The sequence below is a fragment of the Aspergillus pseudodeflectus genome, assembly GCF_044049435.1.
Source record: "Aspergillus pseudodeflectus strain CBS 756.74 chromosome Unknown BJX68scaffold_3, whole genome shotgun sequence".
Taxonomy (NCBI): domain Eukaryota; kingdom Fungi; phylum Ascomycota; class Eurotiomycetes; order Eurotiales; family Aspergillaceae; genus Aspergillus; species Aspergillus pseudodeflectus.
In genome coordinates this window covers 866,378-885,647 of record NW_027263779.1, presented here as the reverse complement: position 1 = coordinate 885,647, position 19,270 = coordinate 866,378, and the positions used below count along the sequence as shown (strand labels likewise).

General features: G+C 51.2%; 7 protein-coding genes across 7 annotated transcripts; 3 read left to right on the top strand and 4 right to left on the bottom strand.

The window, feature by feature from the left end:
- Positions 1 to 218: 218 nt before the first annotated feature.
- On the bottom strand, positions 219 to 1,955 carry BJX68DRAFT_276802 (transmembrane amino acid transporter protein-domain-containing protein; the record flags this gene model as incomplete). The annotated part of the gene is made up of 5 exons (XM_071048186.1): positions 219 to 308; positions 413 to 1,113; positions 1,168 to 1,499; positions 1,557 to 1,629; positions 1,736 to 1,955. 5 exons carry the CDS (start codon positions 1,953 to 1,955, stop codon positions 219 to 221), a joined length of 1,416 nt encoding a protein of 471 aa, XP_070904441.1.
- Positions 1,956 to 2,498: 543 nt separating this feature from the next.
- Positions 2,499 to 3,925, top strand: BJX68DRAFT_252399 (putative aspartate transaminase; the record flags this gene model as incomplete). Its single annotated transcript, XM_071042560.1, has 3 exons — positions 2,499 to 3,623; positions 3,704 to 3,809; positions 3,861 to 3,925. The coding sequence occupies 3 exons, from the start codon at positions 2,499 to 2,501 to the stop codon at positions 3,923 to 3,925; spliced, it is 1,296 nt and encodes a 431-aa protein (XP_070904440.1).
- A 1,676-nt stretch (positions 3,926 to 5,601) lies between these two features.
- Positions 5,602 to 6,933, bottom strand: BJX68DRAFT_261936 (NAD(P)/FAD-dependent oxidoreductase; the record flags this gene model as incomplete). The annotated part of the gene is made up of 2 exons (XM_071044320.1): positions 5,602 to 5,785; positions 5,846 to 6,933. 2 exons carry the CDS (start codon positions 6,931 to 6,933, stop codon positions 5,602 to 5,604), a joined length of 1,272 nt encoding a protein of 423 aa, XP_070904439.1.
- A 4,243-nt stretch (positions 6,934 to 11,176) lies between these two features.
- BJX68DRAFT_261935 (ankyrin repeat domain-containing protein) lies at positions 11,177 to 12,219 on the top strand (the record flags this gene model as incomplete). The annotated part of the gene is made up of 3 exons (XM_071044319.1): positions 11,177 to 11,324; positions 11,379 to 11,513; positions 11,573 to 12,219. 3 exons carry the CDS (start codon positions 11,177 to 11,179, stop codon positions 12,217 to 12,219), a joined length of 930 nt encoding a protein of 309 aa, XP_070904438.1.
- A 745-nt stretch (positions 12,220 to 12,964) lies between these two features.
- Positions 12,965 to 14,918, bottom strand: BJX68DRAFT_276797 (major facilitator superfamily domain-containing protein; the record flags this gene model as incomplete). The annotated part of the gene is made up of 5 exons (XM_071048185.1): positions 12,965 to 13,738; positions 13,813 to 14,214; positions 14,287 to 14,485; positions 14,537 to 14,666; positions 14,717 to 14,918. The coding sequence occupies 5 exons, from the start codon at positions 14,916 to 14,918 to the stop codon at positions 13,061 to 13,063; spliced, it is 1,611 nt and encodes a 536-aa protein (XP_070904437.1). The 3' UTR covers positions 12,965 to 13,060.
- A 611-nt stretch (positions 14,919 to 15,529) lies between these two features.
- BJX68DRAFT_252396 (uncharacterized protein) lies at positions 15,530 to 16,714 on the bottom strand (the record flags this gene model as incomplete). The annotated part of the gene is made up of 4 exons (XM_071042559.1): positions 15,530 to 15,659; positions 15,714 to 16,136; positions 16,189 to 16,392; positions 16,440 to 16,714. The coding sequence occupies 4 exons, from the start codon at positions 16,712 to 16,714 to the stop codon at positions 15,530 to 15,532; spliced, it is 1,032 nt and encodes a 343-aa protein (XP_070904436.1).
- A 399-nt stretch (positions 16,715 to 17,113) lies between these two features.
- Positions 17,114 to 18,930, top strand: BJX68DRAFT_252395 (CocE/NonD family hydrolase; the record flags this gene model as incomplete). Its single annotated transcript, XM_071042558.1, has 2 exons — positions 17,114 to 18,742; positions 18,793 to 18,930. The coding sequence occupies 2 exons, from the start codon at positions 17,114 to 17,116 to the stop codon at positions 18,928 to 18,930; spliced, it is 1,767 nt and encodes a 588-aa protein (XP_070904435.1).
- Between the last annotated feature and the right edge of the window lie 340 nt (positions 18,931 to 19,270).

Below are 19,270 nucleotides of genomic sequence, written 5' to 3'. Positions count from 1 at the left end.
TCGTTGAAATTTGACAAGACCGCAAAGCAAAACGCAGGTGCTACTACCAACACGTCCTTATAATGGACGAAAACTGCAGTGTTGAAAACTCCCCAGCCAATTGTAGTGGTTTCAAGGCGAAGTCTGACATGAAGTCCCAACGACTGACCCAAGCAAGGGAGTTGACGGGAACTTCGTCATGTTGCAGCCAACAGGCGGTTCCGCCATAGCATACGGCCCTACCTGTTATCCGCACAAGAGAACGCTTTATGAGCAGTCTTTGCACTAAGCGAGATACTTCTTCCAGTCGTCCAGAGGCCCATTCCGCACTGTGTGTTGTGTATTGACCCCGGTCAGCAAAATCCAGGACAAAGAGAGTGGTGCGCCGGTGTGGGGTAAAGCACCAAAACGCAAAGAAATTACAGAAACCTACCATCAAGCAGCAAATAAGGACCAGGAAAACATTGAGGCCAGTCAACGCAATGCTTCGTGGGGACCGAGCGTATCCCCCACGGTTCATATGCAGCCAGAAGAGGCCCTCGAGTCCGAAAGAGAACCAGCTGCCAAAGGCCGCGGCCAGCAGGCTGAGCAGGTCATTGAAGACGGGGATTGCATTGGCAATTACCCAGGCAATGATCCACAGGCTCAGTACGATGACCAGCCAGGTACCATATGATACAAGGGACCGCTGGCTCATCCTATTAGTACCGCGGAATAGGCGCACGTATATTGTTTTTGCGCCCACGTGCCCAATAATAACTCCTGCAATCACAATTGTGCCAATAGCAGTTCCAAAGGCAACCTTAGCAATAGTTGGGCTTGTACTTAGGAAGGCGGGACTCCTAACACTGGCGCCTGCATAATAATAGATGACGACGGCAGCCATAAGATAGAGGAAGGTGTCTGTAATCTGGAGGGTAATAAGGGCTTTTGTAAAGTCCTTTGGCTCTGCTAGCTCAGCTTGGAAGCTAAAGAATGCTAAGTGGCCAGCAAAGGATATTACCACATTAAGCGAGGCTGAGAAACCAGAAAGCAGCGTTGGATGGCGTATTGCATGGGCGTCCCCGGGATTAGGAGCTTCAACGCCAATAGCAATGACTGTGATCATTACAGCAGTGAAGATCGACAACGACGCTTGGATCTTATAGTTAGCACAGGAAACATGTTGATAGGGGGCATTGCTCCTACAGATTATTCCCAAGTATGAGACTTCCTGTAGCCGTCTTGATAGAGTGAGTATAAAGGAAAGAACAGCGCCTGCGAGACAGAATAGAATCGTGCAGGCGGCATGGTCTGTTAGGGTATTCATCATAATTGAAAAGGTCAATATATGGGCACCCATTAGGAATATGAAAAAGATAATCTGAGCAATCATGACAATCTCACGACCCCAGGGGCCAAAGAGAATCTCTGCTGCATCCGACATATTATGAATCTGTGGATGGCGGACTTTGAACTGTCCAAGCACGTAGCCAGTGTATGTTGTCAGGATACCCATGCCGATAATAAGAATACACCCGCTAAGCAAAGCAATGCGTTTAGTAGACATAATCTCTAAGGAAAGCGCGCAAACTCACGGAATGAGGCCTAATGTGGCCATTGAAGATGGAAGTGAAAGAACGCCCAGTGAGATTGACTGGGCGATCATCACTAGAATTGCTGGGTTTTAGCGACCATTATAAAAAGCTCGACTTGTAGTGTGAGCGCATACATATAGCACAGTGCCTATAGCTCTGGTTACTACTATTCTTTTAACATGGAAGGGAAAGGAGAAAGCAGACACACCACCACTTCATTACCCGATATTGTACCCCACGACATTCATCACCCTCGAATGGATCCTGCAGGCGTGCGGGCAAAATTGTGTCTTTGATGGGCGCGTCGTCGCCCTGCTGGCACGGACCGGTTTCACCGTCCAGAACGAAAGATCGCTCGTTGGCGTCGTTTGGTGGTTGTTTTTTATCCACAGTGGCCATAATTTTGCTCTTGTGGCAGGCTTGGAACGAGGTGTAAACAGATTGATAGGGGTAACAGAAATTTGGGTGCTGGGACAATGCACTGCCTTTGCTGCTATTATGGGGAGAGCCCCATTCTTTAACTCCCCATATCTGGGGGAAATGGTGCCAACCCCAGATTCGCCCCCCACGCTCTGTCTTGGTGGGAACGGGGGGAGGTCACCGTACCCACCAGTGTCTTGTCCGAATGGGGTATATTTTCTGCCAACCAAATAGTTTACTTTAGAGAGTATTTTCGAACTTAAAAATAGATTTTAGGTACCTTTTGATCAAGCTGTCTTGGTAGGAAATGAGCGGATATGGGCGGATAAGTCAGGGTAAAGCATCCCACCGGCAGTAGCCAGGGACGGCTGTTTCGACCAATGTCAACAATACATCTGGGTTCATAACACCGAGGACAGAATCGCATTCGCAGTCTGCGAATTTCTTGCCTTTGTTAAACTCTTTTTTTCTTTCGTTTTGGTCTTGTTACATAAAATGGGGTCGCTGGCGGAACTCCCAGCCATGGCAGAGCAGGATCCTCCCAGCTCGCTGTTTGCTGGCTTACCCGAAACACTGCCAGACGAGCCCTTTGCCGTCAACGAGGCCTACATGCTGGACAACTATCCCCACAAAGTCAACCTAGGCATAGGAGTTTACCGGACAGCCGATGGAACCCCATGGCCGCTGCGAGTTGTTGAGGAAGCGGAGCGAGAACTGCATGAAGCGCGCAACGTCCATAGGCACGAGTATCTGGGGATACAAGGTGACGGAGAATTCCTGCGGCTGGCGGCTGACCTGGTTTTCGGATTTGGCAAAACTGGTGGAGATTGCGCAGGGCTTCCGACGAAAAAAACAAACACAAACAGAAGAAACCGAGTCGTCTCCATACAAACCGTGTCTGGCACTGGCGCAAACCGACTTGGAGCGGAGCTGTTGACTCGGAATGTGCGGCCAGGTTGCGTCTGGATCCCGGATCCAACGTGGGCTAACCATCAGACGATTTGGGACCTGTGTGGCGTCTCGATGAAAATGTATCCATACTACAACGACCGCCTGAGGAAGTTTGATTTCGAGGGAACAGTTCGGACCCTGGAGGATCTGTCGAACGAAAATGATGTGGTGGTTTTCCATGCCTGTGCCCATAACCCGACTGGAGCTGATCCAACCAACGAACAATGGGCGACACTGGCCCAATTGTGCCTGCGTAAACGCCTGATTCCATTCTTCGACCTCGCCTACCAAGGGTTTGCATCTAGCGACGTCGACCGGGATGCGTGGGCGATTCGACACTTTTTCAACCAGGTGCCGGAGTTGGAGTTTTGCGTTGCGCAGTCATTCTCAAAGAACTTTGGCTTGTACGGACAACGAGTTGGAGCGCTACACGTTGTTGCAAGCGCCGCTACGGCAGTTGATGTCTCAGACAGACTCCGGGGGTGTTTATGCAACCTCGTCCGTGGTGAATACTCGATGGCCCCCAGGGCAGGCGCAGAGATAGTGCGCACGGTGCTCGGCAACGAGCGCATGAGAGATAATTGGCTTGCGGATCTCAAGACAATGAGTGAGAGAATACGACGCATGCGCCACGCACTTTACATTGAGTTGGTGCGGCTGAGGACGCCCGGGGACTGGAAGCACGTTGTAAACCAGGTAAGTTGGGAGCATTACTTTTAAAGAATTGGGCTGGATGCTGCGGGAGATATTTCTGGGCCTGACGCATACTTGAATAGATTGGAATGTTCAGCTACATCGGGCTGTCTGAGCACCAAGTCCTTGCGCTCCGAGATCGACATCACATATACATGCTGCGATCGGGTCGAGTGTCAATTTCTGGCCGTATGTATCCCTCAAGACAGGTCCATGGACCTTACTTACATGACTCTATAGTGAACGAAGGAAATGTTCGCTATGTTGCGGCCGCTATTGATGATGTAGTTCGCACAGTGATCTGATGGGTCAATTCTAACAATAGGTGCGGTGGGAGAACTCGCAACACGCAGTATCAACTCTTCAACCACATCTGTGGCATATTCTCAATGCCGAGCGCGAGCAGCTGACAGTAGACATTTTTTCAAAATTAAGACAAGATTATATGAACGCCGTGTTCCGTTTATTGTCAAGCTTACAGGCTTCGGCTCTCCACTTGCAGCTTACCATAGTAGTAGTAGTCTATTATTTTTTTGAGTGCCAATGTACAAAGGCACAAGCCATGCTGCAGCCAGTAATGACAAGCATTATCGAAAGCCATCCCTCTGGTCGATTGGTATCAAATTAAGCAAGAAATAACAGAGTTGGGTTTAGAATACCTCGGTGTTGAGTTTTAGCTATTCTTATCTAAGATCCATGCACAACAGCTCCCGCAAGACAATTTAAGATCCATCTGAATGTAGAACTAGAAACCAAAAAAAGAGACGCAGTGACTTCCCTGCGCCAAAGGAAACATCACATCTCTAACAGATGATTGATATGGTGGATATTCCGTATCCTCTGCAAGGCTGGCCAAGAACACAGTTGGCTCTTGGACCCAGCCAACGAATACGGCCGCCCGCCGGATCGTTTACGGGATAATCCATTCTACACTGCAGCGATCGGTATATTTATGTCATCATCCAATTGGATTCGCCATGGTAGTCAGCGCGCGCGGTACATAACCGTACCCACCTGAGGTAGCCGTGTAATAGCCACCTGACTCATCTAGCATCTATTTAACTACTCGACGTTGCTCACGTAACAACGGAAAAAGGGTTCGCTTCTTATCGCAGTACTCAGTAAGGTGGTTCCATCACGCAGCCCCTTACCTCTAAAATGGCTAGCAACAACCTTCAAGCCAAGGCGACATCTAGGATTATTGGTGATGGTCATACAGCGCTAGACCCGACTCGAATCCATGCGCAGTTAATGTAAGTCAGCTTCTCATCTCGGTGCCTGTGTCTATCCCAAAACACTCTGTCATGGAAATATTCTTCGTTGATGCAACAGTGCCAAGTCGACTCGAAGATACAATCCTTTTCTCCCTCGTCGAAAGGGCTGTTCCCACTAAACAAAGATATCTATATTCCCGGCGCCGTGGAAATTGAGAAACTCAGAGGCAACCACCACCTAAGTCTGATGGACTTCCTGCTGTACGAGCAAGAGGCCCTGGAGTCACGAATAGGCCGCTTTAGCTCGCTGGACGACTATCCGTTTTTCCCCGGCGCCCTTGAAAAGCCGACTGTTGAATTGTCTTCCCGCCCGTATCCGCACATGCTGTATGCACACGACGGCGTTAATGTGAACTTGATAATCAAGCTGCACTACATCAGCAAGGTCCTGCCTCTTATTTGTCCCAGCAGCAAAGATTCAGGCTACGAGTCCAACCCCAACTGGGGAGGAAGTATGGAAGGAAATGGAAACGCAAGCGCCGGCTCCGCAGCAACATGCGACATTGCTTGTCTCCAAGCCCTATGACGTCGAATTCACTTGGGAAAATAGATCGCAGAGCATGCTTTCCAAACAAGACCAGATATGTTTTTCAGGTTGATAACGCAAGGCAATGTGGAAGGTGTTTCGGCGGCCCTGGCGGAAGCTTCAAGTTGGGTTGACGACGAGGGCACGTAGAATCTAATTCAAGAAGCGCCGTATTTATGCTTTATAATCGAGCCTGTTCGTCCTTCTTCAGAAGCCGTCTTGGTGGTCCTCCTCGACTGCCATCACCCCGGGTTATAGGAATCGACGTCTGCTTCCATGCCCACCTTGCCTTCTGATCGGGGTCCGCTTTGTGCTCCAAAGTGTCCACAATGTAGCGCCCCAGAATGGGCAAGAATTTGAACGCGCTTGTCTCCGAGTTAGAAAATCGTGCAGCAGCAAAACAAGTTGGAGGTCCAAAGACTCACTGGCCACTATCACCCGTAGCAACGAAGAGGTTTTTAAACGATGGATGAAAGTCGACCACAAAGTCACCCTGACGGGTATCCGAGTACCAGCACAGTCGCCGGTTGCAGAAGCGTTTGTCAGCGAATTGGGGGAAGAAGGATGCCAACCCATCTCGCAGTGCTGCCTCGGCGTCCACAGGTAGGAAATCGGGGTTTGTATTGCCAAAGCTCAGCAACGGCGCCGAAATAGGCTTTTTGGTGCGAGACGACTGTCGACATGTTTCGTAGCCGTAGCCATGTCGAGCCATCTTGAGGATGTTGGTCCCCGGCGTTGGAGGGAAGACGAACCAGCCCGTGGAGAGGTTGATGATTACAGGACAATCTTTGAGCTGGTTGGCTTCTTCGTTTGTCAACTGTATGAACCCGACTGGCTGGCTGGTTGAAATCGCGAGGTTGTCCATTTCAACAAGATGCGGTGTCCACGCCCCCGTTGCCAGAACAATCAGGTCCGCTTGGAGCACAGATCCAGCACGCGTCTTCAGGCCAACGACCTGAGCACCATCTGGAACAAGCGACACGACCGTACCAGCGGCACCAGAGAGAAACGAAACCCCGGCATCGATACATTGACGGGCCAAGAATTGGATACTCTGCTGCGCATCCGCCCAACCACAGATTGGATTGAAATAGCCCGCTGTATCCGCAAGGTCGCCCTGTATCGCTGGGCAGTAGTCGCGAAGTGCATCATCTGCGCGAGCCTCGACGTGAATGCCCATCTTGTCCACGTTTTGCCGAGAGGATTCCAGATAGGCGTGGCTCTTGCCCTGGGCAACGCAGAGGAGCCCGCTACGATGGAAAAATGATGAAAACTCGCCTTCCCATCCCTTCATGGCCTCGACCCCCATCTGTGCGTAGAATCTATCAGCGTAATCTGGTCTAATAACTCTCGAAATATCCACACTCGATCCATCCCGCACAGGAGCGAGGTCGCGGTCGAGCACCAGGACATTGTATCCTCGCTTCGTCAGCTCTAGGGCGGTTGTAAGGCCGAAAAGCCCCGCGCCGACAATTGTGACACGCCTCTTTTGCTGATCGCCAGTCGAAGACATTGTGCTGTTGAAGGGGTTGTTGAAATAAAAACAAAAAATGGCCTCTAGCAAAAGCCGGGCGTACAAAGTAGCCAGGGGATGAAGAACGGCACGACTGGGTCCAATCTTTTTTCCCTCTCACGGGGGCCTTTGCTGCGCATTTGAGCGAAAGCCGCGGAAGGGAAGACGTTTAATGACTTTTTGCGACAATAAATCACTCTTCACGCCATGTGAAGCGGTTGGAGGCAGCCCTGCCGGTCCTAGAGTTGTGGGGACGGAGGCGGCCCCGAAGGACTCAGCCAATAGCTATGGTGGCCCAGAATACCCGTGCACCCCTTTCCACCTGCCCCCATTTCTCTCCGACGGCGTCGCGTATTGTGTTGTGGAAAGGCGGTCTTGTAGGGTGTATCCGGCTCACCGGAAACTTAGGTCATTGGCAGCCAAGGCATTTGTGACGCTTTCAACTCCAGCCTGAAACCGTATCTCCAATATGGAGTAAGTGCGTTCTTAGGTGCCGGGTTTTTGTCAGGCTGGAAGTTTTCCACCCTGGCTCGTCTCAATGACTAACTGAGAGGTACTGGAGATATGTGAGCTTTGCTCACGCGACACTGGATCTGTTGAGCGGATCTGTGTTCTATATGTAGTCCACCAAGGAACTTCCCGCGCAGCATCCTTATAATTCTGATGACAATGGGAGCGGTATTGTAAGGTTAGTTTCTACACCTGGCCAGTCTCCGACTCATTGGAAGACGAGTGGGCATGGCGCAATAAAGCGGTTGCGGCCGGGGTCCAGTACTGTGGCTTTGAGGAGGGTGGTCCGCCCCGGGGCTGACTGAAGCGCTCTGCGCCATCCAAGGACGAAGACTGAAATACATCTTCCCTGCCTTAAAAGCGAAAGTTAGAGGATCAGTCAACCATCTTATGGAGGGAAGAAAAATGCATGGCCCTAATAGAGCAGGTCAAGAAAAAGCTAAAGCCCGTGGTATGCTTTTAGTGCCAGAAGAAATGCTCCAACTATAATGGTCTAAAGTAACACTTTTAATCATCCTATTTACAGGACCGCAAATACAACTCCTGTAATAATATAGTATTGCACCATTAAATGCACCTATAAAGGCATGTAGAAAGAGTCCACTAGCTATCTACTTAATTTCTTCCAAGCCCGCACTAAAATCTGCTGGTAGTTTTTAATTAAGATGTAATATTCTAACTACTATAGGATAATGCAATATTCTAGGACTTTGCTTCTTCCATGACTCTCGCGTCTCCTCCTCGTCCTTGACTTTTGACAATATGTTATATAAAAACGCCCCCACTTTCTAGGTAATAAAATTTCATCTTATAGCTCTATTACATGCACCTAGCTAAGAACTTATTGTAAAGTGTGTCTAGTGCCTTAGACCAGACGCTAGATTCTAGGTATATATAGTTCATGCATAACCACTCTAAGCTATTAGGTAGTAAGCTATATAGCTTTTCTAGGGCCTGTTAATTAAGTATAAGGTAGGATACCTATAGAAACTTAAGGCTAGACCAAGTAACTAGACTAATAGCACGGCTAAAGGAGTTTAAGTTATCTCTTTTAGGGGAGCCATATCCTTGGTTTAAGAGGTAAAAATTAACCCTCTTTAGGCACCAGCTAGAGAGAATAACAGAACAAAATTTATTAATGGCCTCATGGCTTTGAGGTGTTAGAGGATCGGTCTTCGGTATAGCCTCTAGACCCGAGGAGGGTCAGAGGACCTCTTGGTCTTGACATCCCCACCTACGTCGTGTACAAAAATACAGTGAGCCTCGCCGTTTGAAGTAGGCAAATCGAAGTCATCACCCGGATCGAGCACTGTATTGTTTGTCACCAACTGGGCGCTCAGCTTCTCATCTCCCTGTTCTTTTGAGTCTTCTGCTACGTAAAGGACAAAAATCGTGCCCCGACCTTCGTTTCAATTAGCTCCGTGGGAGGAACGAGCGAAGAGCAACCGCTGCCAGTAGTGTTCATGGACAGGCGGTGATCAATATTGCTAAGCCATGTACTATAACATCTGTTTGAACTACAGCAAGGGATATCCTACCAGCTTTTTGAACTTGAGTTCCATGACTCTCAATGGCTTCTTTCATGCATTCGAATAATCCCGAAAATAGCTGCGTCGTCGAGGTACACAGGGCTGGATCTCATAGCCTTCCCGTAGCAAATCGGCAATTAAAGGAGTACACGGAGAACTCGTCGTGATGTCTCGCCATTTAGCGTTTCTCCATGTCTTAGAAACCCATTGCCCATTGGGTACGATACGTAGGTCCCCAGAGAGGGTGTCAAGCCCTTATTGAAGCCACATGGGTTGTGGTTAGTAGTGCATACTCTGAGTTGCACCACACCCTTTGTGTGCTGCAACCCTTGATACTAAAGTGCATTTTCGCCTTCAATTAATATACGTTTACCACTTTAGTAGTCGGTACAATGAACATAACAACAAGCTCAACGTGCTCACTCTCGAGGCCGACAACACCATACGTACAGGCAGGTCCAAAGTGACAGTATCCACGCCGATTAAAACCGCCGGAGTGCCTCATATCTCATTGCCTGTAATTCTCCCCGCCTTCTATACACCCACGGCAAGGGTCGTGCAGTGTCCTGACAATGCGGCACTCCGAGCACTAGTGGAACTGATGTTTGGAAATCCAATGCCGTCTGTACTGAAGCCACGTGTCGAGAGTACCCGGGTCTTCGCAGCCTGGCTCGGGGCATTCTATCCAATATTGACGGGAGACCTGTCCCTGCGCGTCCACGAATATAGTCATGACACTGGCTCTGTTGGTTAGCTACTTCCCTTGTTGCATCAAAGGCAGTTGAGGCTTAATTGGGGACTTACACAGCAGGGACGGGTGCTGGGTCTATGTCTTCTAGGCGAACACCCCCGCCGTCCGGATATCTAACGGTGTCGATAACTTGCTGTGGGAATTGTGCGGTGGATGCTGTGGTCGAAAACTCCCTTTGGGAAGCGGATGCAATAGTGTGATAGGCTGATGTAATAAATTCTGGATACGCTGAGCTTGCTTGGGGAGCTGGGTCTGGGTAACCCTCCTGAGAGGCCTGTTCGAAGCCAGTGGGGTTCGAAAAGCTCATATCAAAGACCTCAGGTTGTCCGGAGGAGGTTGGATTCAAAGGGCTAGTGCGAGAGGCTTGTGCTATGGAAGCTGGGGTGGAAAAACTCGGTTGAGAGGCTGGTGGAATGGAAGTTGGACTTGTAGTACTGAACTGAAAGGGCTGTCTTTCGAAGGCCGGGCCTGAAGAGCCTGTCTTAGATGTTTGTCTGGAGGAAGCAGGAATTGGAGACCACGACTGAAGGTCTTGGCTGTAGAAGGCCGGGCCTAAAAGCCCTGTCTGGGGTGCTTGTCTGAGGGAGGTGGGATTTGAGGAACTCGGTTGAGATGCTTGTCTGAAGGAAGCGCGAACTGAGGTACGCGGCCGAGACGCTGGACGTGAATGATCCGCTTGAAAGAAATCATAATAAGACCGCTTAGACATGGTAACTGCTTGGTAGAAATAGGAGGAGTTGCAAGCCGTCGCCGCCGTGGAAGAGGTCAAGTGACGCAGACCGAGTAACGTATTCATGTTGTCCCTTCCTTCTTCATCCCCCTCAACCTTCCAACGCCCACTACACATACGCCACCAACAGTCTTCATACACCCCTTGAGCTGCTCGCTTGAAATGTGAACATGAGTTACCATAAGCTTCCGCCTGAAATCGTCCATGAGATCGTGGGTCACGTTGTGCCCACCAGCTGGGCTTGGGGTTGGCCATTGAAGGCTTGGGCAGAGCTCAAGATTGAACGAAATGATATTGCAGCGTTTCTCAATCTTCGTCTAGTGTGCTGCAGGTACCCAATCCGTTCTCCCTATGCAGTGACTGACAGTTGGCCTGCTTTGGCAGCGGTATTTAATGACGTCGTGATGAGATACTTCTACGCTACTATCGTGGTGGACGATTATTGTACCGATCTACCGCTCTGGCACAGACCGATCACTCGATCGGCTGTGGAAATGGAAAAGCGACTGCTTAGGATGCTTGTCGAACGCCCAGGACCGCGATCCTACTTCTTTAACCCGATATTACTTGCGATAAAAGAGTGCGAGGGGCTTTTTTCGCGCACTGGCTACTACGACAATACTTGTGAAGTACGAGAGATCTACCTGAATGGAATTTTGGAAACATACACCGGGCTCATGGGCAATAACGTGCTAATCCATTTCCTCTCCCATCCTGAGGAGGATGCCGTTGGTTGACCCTCAGAAGTCTAAGGACGAAAAGGAGCACGACTGGATGTATGTTATCCTGATGGCCGCCGCTTATCTAGGACGCATTCACGACATGAAATATTTGATAACCCTCGGTCTGGATGTTAATCGGAACCATGAGGGTACGTGACTATATCCGCCACTCATCGCAGCTTCGTTTGGCGGACAGGAAACAGCTGCTAGAGTCGTCGTCGAACACGGCGCAGACCCCCATACTGTGATGCGGTCGAATGATTCAAGTAATGAGAACGCGATCCATTTTACCGCTCTCGGTGGCCATAGCTCCCTCATCCAGTTCCTCGTTGGCCATGGTGTCAACCTCGATTGGAGAGCCTTCAAGGCGATACTCCACTGATCTGGGCTGCCGCAGCAGGACACCCAGATGTTGTTCGCATACTTTTGACCTATTATATTGATGTCCCCGAAAAGCGCCGGCAACTTGAAGCCGCGCTCAACTGCGCTGCTGATCGCGGTTACAATGATGTCGTGGAGATCCTGAGGGACCCCGATTCCAAGTATAGCCACACAGCGCCGCTGGACTCGGTACCGTTAGCAGGAGCAGCCATCATGGGGAGAGAGGATGTGGTCCAAGCCCTTCTTAGCGACCCATATGTCAGGGGGAAGGAGTGTACAATATTTCGGCGTGCACTAAGTGCGCGAGAGACAACAACCGTCAGAACCATGACCGACAGCAATCCTAGAATGCTGGAAGAGTACCAAATCGTCTACTCTGAAACAGTTGTACACACTGCGATTGATTCTGGAAAGCATATAGTCGTCAGCCTTTTACTAGTGCTTGAGGACTTTCCTATAAATAATAAACGAACAGAAGATGATAGTTATCCTACTGTGCTACACCGGGCAGTTGAGTCGCAGGATACCGCGATAGTCCAGGCCGTTCTAGAGCATCCTAGGCTAGACATCAACCTTTGCTCGGGCACGGATACGGGCGGCCAGTATGAGTGCGCTCTCGGTTTCTCTATCAAGATCAAACACGCCAGTGCAGGAAATATTTGAAGCGATACTCGCCCATGCTGGAGTCGATGTCAATATTCGTGATGGTGCTGACCGCACTCCTCTTGCAGCAACTGCTTTGAAGGGACAGGTAAAAATGATGCAGGTGCTTCTAGCACGGGACGATGTGGATAGAGACCCAGTGGATGGTGACGGTAACACACTCATGCACCTTGCCGTACTCTCAGGCAAGCAGAGCATGGTTGACTTCCTACTAGCGACGAGGGGCCCGGATTTTTTACGGACCAGAAATAGGGAACGCCAAACTCCCATAGCTCTAGCTGTTGAGTTAGAATATTGGGATATCGTGAGGTCAATGCTCAACATCGTCGGAGGCTCGGCGCGAGACTCACTCATACTTGATGCAGTTGCCAGTGGAAAGGAAAAGTTGAAGCTGTTGTTAGATCAGAACCGGAGGTACCGATGAACAGCACTCCACGGATCTATGGGGATTGGGATAAGGCTGCTTCTGCAAAGGCACTGAAGCGTGGCCTGGATCACCTGCCGAAATACCTAGGCACGGAGGATTTGAATGCCCCCTCGTCGGGAAATGTGGACGAGTAATATACCGTAGGTCAGCTGAGAGCCGACTACAAGCCATCATTGCCCTGTATTTTAGTCTCTTACGACAGTGGTAATGGAACTTTGCGAGACTACAAAATAACTCGCGAGGCAGTGGTCCACATAGAGAATTAGGAATTAGCTTAGGAATTAAATCTGCTACAGAGCAATCTCATTGCAGACTCTTGAGCCTACCCCTCCGTCCCTCCATCCCGACGCACATCTCGTTATATATCATCCATCAAGCCTAAATATCCAGCCACTTGCATAAGTCCCGAGCCCCTCAGACAACCTTGTCCTTCGCAAATCTCCCCGTAACCCCTCGAATCCGCTTTCCGAAAACGTAAATGGGTATTCCACAGAGCCCTATCGCAGCCGTGAGCCCCGCAAACGTCCCAAATGCCCCATCATATCCATGACTCTCGACAAACGGCGCGGTCCCATAACTCGTCCCAAACGAGATGATGCCACGGAACGCACAAATAATCACAAGCAACGGCCCAGCGCGCGCGGGATACGAATCCAAGAGGTACGTAATCGCCACAACATTCGCACCTACAAAGCAGAAATAATACGCGGCCACGGCCCAAGCAAAAACAAACCAGTGATACTTGTCGGGATTCGCGCCTCCCGCACCATACAGCGCCGCCGTGAACGTCCCCACGATAATCGGGAAGATCAGGGTGATAATCCGCGTCTCGGGCTCGTGAACGCCATTGTTCCGCTTCGCAAAGTACTTGGCTAGGTAGTCGGATCCGTGGCCGAGTAGAGGGAGAGCAAGGAGTGCGACGACGATCTGGCCGCAGTTGACGTACGAGGCGGACTTGTTGGGCCAGTTGTAGGGCGGTGCGTGCAGGATGTTGGCGTAGGTTGTTCCGATTGCGATGTTGACGCCGATGGTGAGACCGTTTAGGCACAGGGCCCAGAAGACGTTGGGGAAGAGGAGGAGTTCGAAGGTTTGCTGTTTACATCGAAGGTGGTTAGCATTGGGGTTACAGGTTCGATGTTACAAGGGAAGAAGGGGAGGAGTAGTACCCGTAGAACCTCCCAAACCTTCCACCAATCCGGCTCGCCAACCCAGAGACGCATATCCGATTTCCACGTGCGAGGCGCATACCGTTCGAAATCCAGCGGTGGTCGCTCAGTGCACATACCCACCCCAGCATCCCGCTTCATCTGCGACGAGGCGTCCGTCTCATCCCCCGACTCGCCCTCCTGGAACGAGGCAATGGGTCTCTGGTATTTCGTCTCGGGGACGAAGAAGAAGGCGAGAACGAGCTGGGCGCCGGCAAGCGCAGCGCCGAGGCCGTACCACCATTGTGGTGTGATGCTGTCGGCGATTGGGCCGGCGAAGAGGACCCAGACGGCCGTTAGACTCACTTGGATTGCCTGTTGACCCATCAGGCCTTTGCTGCGTTCGTGGAGGAAGAAGATTTCCTATCAGGCCACCTTAGTTGGGCCGCTTTTTTGGCAGACACGGAAAGACGTGAAGTAGATTGGGGTACATACCTGTGTGATCATAGGAACTAACGCCTCGCTTTGTCCGGCTGCAAGTCCAACGACGCAACGCGCCCAGAGATGCCATTCATAGTTCTGTTCCAGCGCGCAGACAACCGCACCGATGACGAGAACGACGGTTGAACCTAGAAGAACAATTCGACGGCCGACCCCAATGGCTAGGGGCATACCGATGAGGTTTCCAATACCCCTGAGACCATTAGCTCATGCTTCTTCCGTAGTTATAGGACGCAAGACGCACATGAAGAGAGTCGGATATGTCATCAAATGCGTAATATCCGCATACCCCTTGCCAACAGCCTCATACCCAGGTATGTAGAAGCCCAACAGTCCACCAAAGCCGCTCACGAGCGCGAGACCGAGGGTGGAAACTGCGACTTGTCAGCGAGGATTACAGCGTAAACTATCCAGGCCGACTGACAGATGGAGATGACGACAAGAACAATCCACTTCTGCCATAGCGGCATGTTCAATGGATCCTGCGGATCCGCGGTAGGCGTCGGAATATAAACGATCAAACCATCTGTCAGCTTGACGGTTCCCATCACCTTGTCCTTTGGTGGAGCGATGCCGGCTTCTTCGAGGTCTTCGACATGCGTGATGTCGTTCTTTGTGTCTGTCATTGCGACTGTTGTTCCTTGTTCTGTTCCGTTGTCGGTTATTGGTTGGGCGGAGGCTGCGGTGTTGTGGCGATGTTTGTTGTGGCAGGGATGAACGCGGTATATATCGTGATGCCCAGAGACGCCAATGATAGGACCAAGATTTCAAAACCTGGAGGTGAACGCTGAACTGACCCCGGGTTTCGTCCACCATGCCGAATACGCGGAGGACTGTGTCGAGGGTTGACGTGGCTGGAGCGCAGGAGAAAGGAGGCCTCCGCATCCCCGAGACCAGAAGGTTGGCCAAGTCTCGGCGGAGCTTTGGTTTCGGGGGGTCGCCGAGGGTCAGGCTCCGAGGGCGCTCTTTCAAGCCACATTTCGGGGTAGACGCGAATCTCGATTTCCCGGAGGAATAAGCTCAACTCCAACATGGGGACAAAGTTCGGGGCGAGGTTTGCGGGGTAAGCTGGGGAGATGCTCGACACTCTCCCCCCTGTCTGCTCTAGTTTCCACCCAGCCGACCTCGACCACATTTGTTAATCAACCTTCTACTGGTCTAAGTGCGGAGCAAAGTAGAACTTGAGATGTAATCATAACACGATTGCATTGGCTATCTAGTTCTGCCTCGTATCTGTCTAGTAGGGCTTGACACCAGCCAGTTTCAACACCGTGTCCGTCAACTCGGGCTTCTCGAATGGCTCTGTCCGATACACCGGACACACCTCGCCATTCCGCATGGGCTTCTCCGCAGCAGGGCGAATGTTGCTAGTAATAGAGTTAGTACTAAATCTAGTCGCCGAAAGACGTAAGGAAACATACCAATGCGGCCAGTGTGTCGTCCCCATGTAATTCTCAAAACAGTACTTCTTCAACTCCAACGCCTTCTCGGTGGCAAATCGTCTCGGGGTCATGCAGATATACTGCACATGGCGAATCTGGTCGCCCTCGGGCAAGCAAGCATAGTGCATAGTGCGAGAATCCCAGAGGACAAAGTCGCCAGGCTCCATGTTTACCTTGATCATCTCACACCCACGCTCTTCGAACCACTTGAGGTCCTTTTCGTGAAAGAGGAAGAGGTCCATGTACTTGAGCTCGGGTGGTGGGGCATCCTCATGGTCGTACGCGTCACGCTTCGAAGCGAAGAACTCGTCAAAGAGTTTGGCGGAGCCCTTCATGAGCATGAGGCCGCCGTCGCGGGGACCATTCGGGGCAAAGTTCAATAGGCCTTGGACGGCTTGCATCCTACGACAGTTAGCCGCCATCCTTTCCTTTGAAGCGAGGTGGGAAAGCGCACCCCTTCCGATTCGGGTTCTGGTCGCAGTGCGGCCATGGACTCCAGTTGAGATCCTTTCGGCGGGGAAGCGAGATGTTCAGCCCGTCAAAAGAGCAAAGCAGCTCCTTGGTTTCCCACAGTTTCTCAAAAATCTCGATGACAGCAGGTTCGGAGCGAGCTTCCCACGCCATCTTCTCATGGGTTGCGCCATATGCGAAATACATCCTAGCTTCATTAGCCCAGGCCTCGGCCAAACAAATAACAACACTTACCCTCCCTTGAAGCTCACTGGAAGGTGCTCCGCGGTCCAAGTGCTTTCATCTTTCTCGTCAAACCCAAGGTTAAAGTTCTTCAACCACTGAATCTGCTTGTCACAGTAGTACTTGGCTCGCTCGGGGCTAATCACGTTCTTGAGAACGACGCAACCATTCTTGTGGAACTCGTCGCGCCAGTCGCCATAGTGGCGGTCGCTGAAGTCGACGAGGTCCTTGACTGTGTAGGACTCGGTCGTCGCCTCGACGATCTCTTGGAGGGTGGTTGTCGACATGCTGTAGATTGGCTTGACTGATTTGTCTGATAGGAGGAAGTGACTTGGTTGTCTTGGTTTCTGTCGGGGGAACTGATGGGTGTTCGAAAATCACTTAAGTAAACGCTTCGGATCTTGGCTGCTGTCGATACCTCCCTTGTTCCACGCCTCGGCGGGTGATATGGTTGTTCGGGGCCCTCCGAGCCCCCACAAGCCCGAAGACTGGGGACCGAGCATTCGGGCGCTAAAAAGCCCCGAGACGGCCCATTCCCCCCACCAGTATACCGTCCACGATCAGGGTGAACCGGAGGACATACGAGGATGGAAGCGCTGCAGATTCTATAAAAAGATGATAAAAAGATGGAGGAACTGTAATATGATATCAGCATCAACTTAGCCAAGATCATTCGTTCACTCACCATGCCGCCCCCCGTCCAAGCCGCCTACAAACGCATCAAAGCCCCCAAGGAGGGCGAAAACGGCTACGCCGGCTTCCAACCCGGCAAAACAGAAGTCTTGCCTGCAGGTTGGAACGGATTCAACGCAAAGCCATTGACAAGCTCCATTCGGATTGACCACGATGTCGAGATTGTTGTACGCGACGGCGCCAGACTGTACGCCGATATCTACAGGCCCGCGGAAACGAGCGAGAAAGTTCCCGCCATCCTAAGCTGGTCGTTCTATGGGAAGAAGTATTCCGCACTGGATATGCTTCCCATGTGCGTGTGGAACTGCTGCGTGCCGCGCTCCGACCTGAGCGGGCTAGAGAAGTTCGAAGGGCTTGATCCCGCGACGTGGTGTCCCAAAGGTTATGCAATCATTAGTGTGGACACACGCGGAGCCGGAAACAGTGACGGCCTGATAGGTGTTATGGGGCAACAGGATGCAGAGGACGGGTACGATGTTGTCGAGGCGATCGCATCCATGGACTGGTGCAATGGATGCATTGGAATGGCTGGAAACTCGGCATTGGCAATCTCTCAGTGGTTCGTTGCTTCGCAGCAACCACCGTCATTGAAGGCCATTGCACCATGGGAGGGATCGGGTGACATCTACCGCGAGCAGTTTTGTCGTGGTGGCTGGTTCTCCATGTCAAACTTCGACTTAATTACTAACGAGATTGTGCGCGGGCCCGCGAGCTCTGGAATTGAGGATATGGAAGAGATGTATCGTCGGTCACCGGTCTCGAGCCCATTCTGGGAGGATAAGCGAGCGGACCTGACTAAGGTAAAGTGTCCAGTCTATATCCGTGGCTCCGACGTCAGTTCAATCCATACAATGGGGTCGGTCCGTGGCTGGCTCGAGGTGCCTCATGACAAGAAATGGATTCAATGGGGTAGCAAGCAGGAGTGGTACGAGCTGTATAGCTGTCCCGAGTCGCTGGACGAGCTGTTCCTGTTCTTCGATCGGTACCTCAGAGGGGTCGAAAACAACTGGGAGAGCACACCCAAGGTGCGCTGGTCTGCGCTGCAGTTCGGCGATCGTGAGGCGATTGATGATATCGTCCTCGAGGACTTCCCGGTTCCAAACACGCAGTACCGCGAGTTCTTCCTGTCATCTGGGAAGCTGAACACAGGTCCTGTCTCAACATATGAGAAGATCTCGTATGACTCCGAGGCAGCGTCCAGCTTCGCCGAATTCTCATACACCTTCGACAAGCCAGCTCGACTGATCGGCCTGCCAAAGGCTGTGCTCTACATGTCTTGCGACGACCGCGACGACTTCACAGCATTTGTTATCATTCGCAAGAAGGATAAGAATGGCAAGCCATTGATGCATCTAAACTTCCCATTCCATGCGACACCGGTCAAATCCATCGACGAGATCCCACAGAAAGAGCAGGCGAGTTTGAACCTCCATCTGGGCTCCACTGGCATCTTGAGAGCATCACATCGCGCAATCGATCCGGAGAAGAGCATCCATCCGCAGTTTCCCTTCCATCCTCACAAGTCCCAGGAGAAGGTTCGTCCGGGTGAGATTGTGAAGCTCGAAATCGGCATCTGGGCGATGGGGGTCGATTTTGATGCAGGGGAGACAATTAGCGTCCGGGTAAGACGATTCCTTGCGTATTTCCGTAGAACAGGAGCTAACATGAGCAGGTATCGGGGCAATATCCGAGCATCGCCGAGTACAAGACTTGGTCAAAGCCTCGCCCAGAACACGAGCTGAACCGTGGCAAACACTTTATTCACTGCGGTGGGGAGTATCCTAGTACTGTTATTTTGCCGTTCATATAGTTGCTTAGGACAAGCCCATGGAATATAAAATGCAAATGTGACTCGAAGAGACCCAATTTCCCGATAAGCTGCAGGCCAGAATGCGCCAAACGCATCTTCCACTACTTAGCTTACCTAGTCCCTGCGAATGCTTTTGATCCGTAGATGCTTCTCTCGCCGACTTGGCGGAGCCGGAGTGGAACTAGGACGTTGGCCTTCATGGCATAGCGCCGATGGATCCCGGCAAGGGCATGAAGATCGAGGTGTATGGCAAATGTAGTTGCGCAGTACTTGTACATTGGACAAAAGATCGATTAATAAGTACATGATATGACCGAACATGTTGAGCAGAAGTAAATAA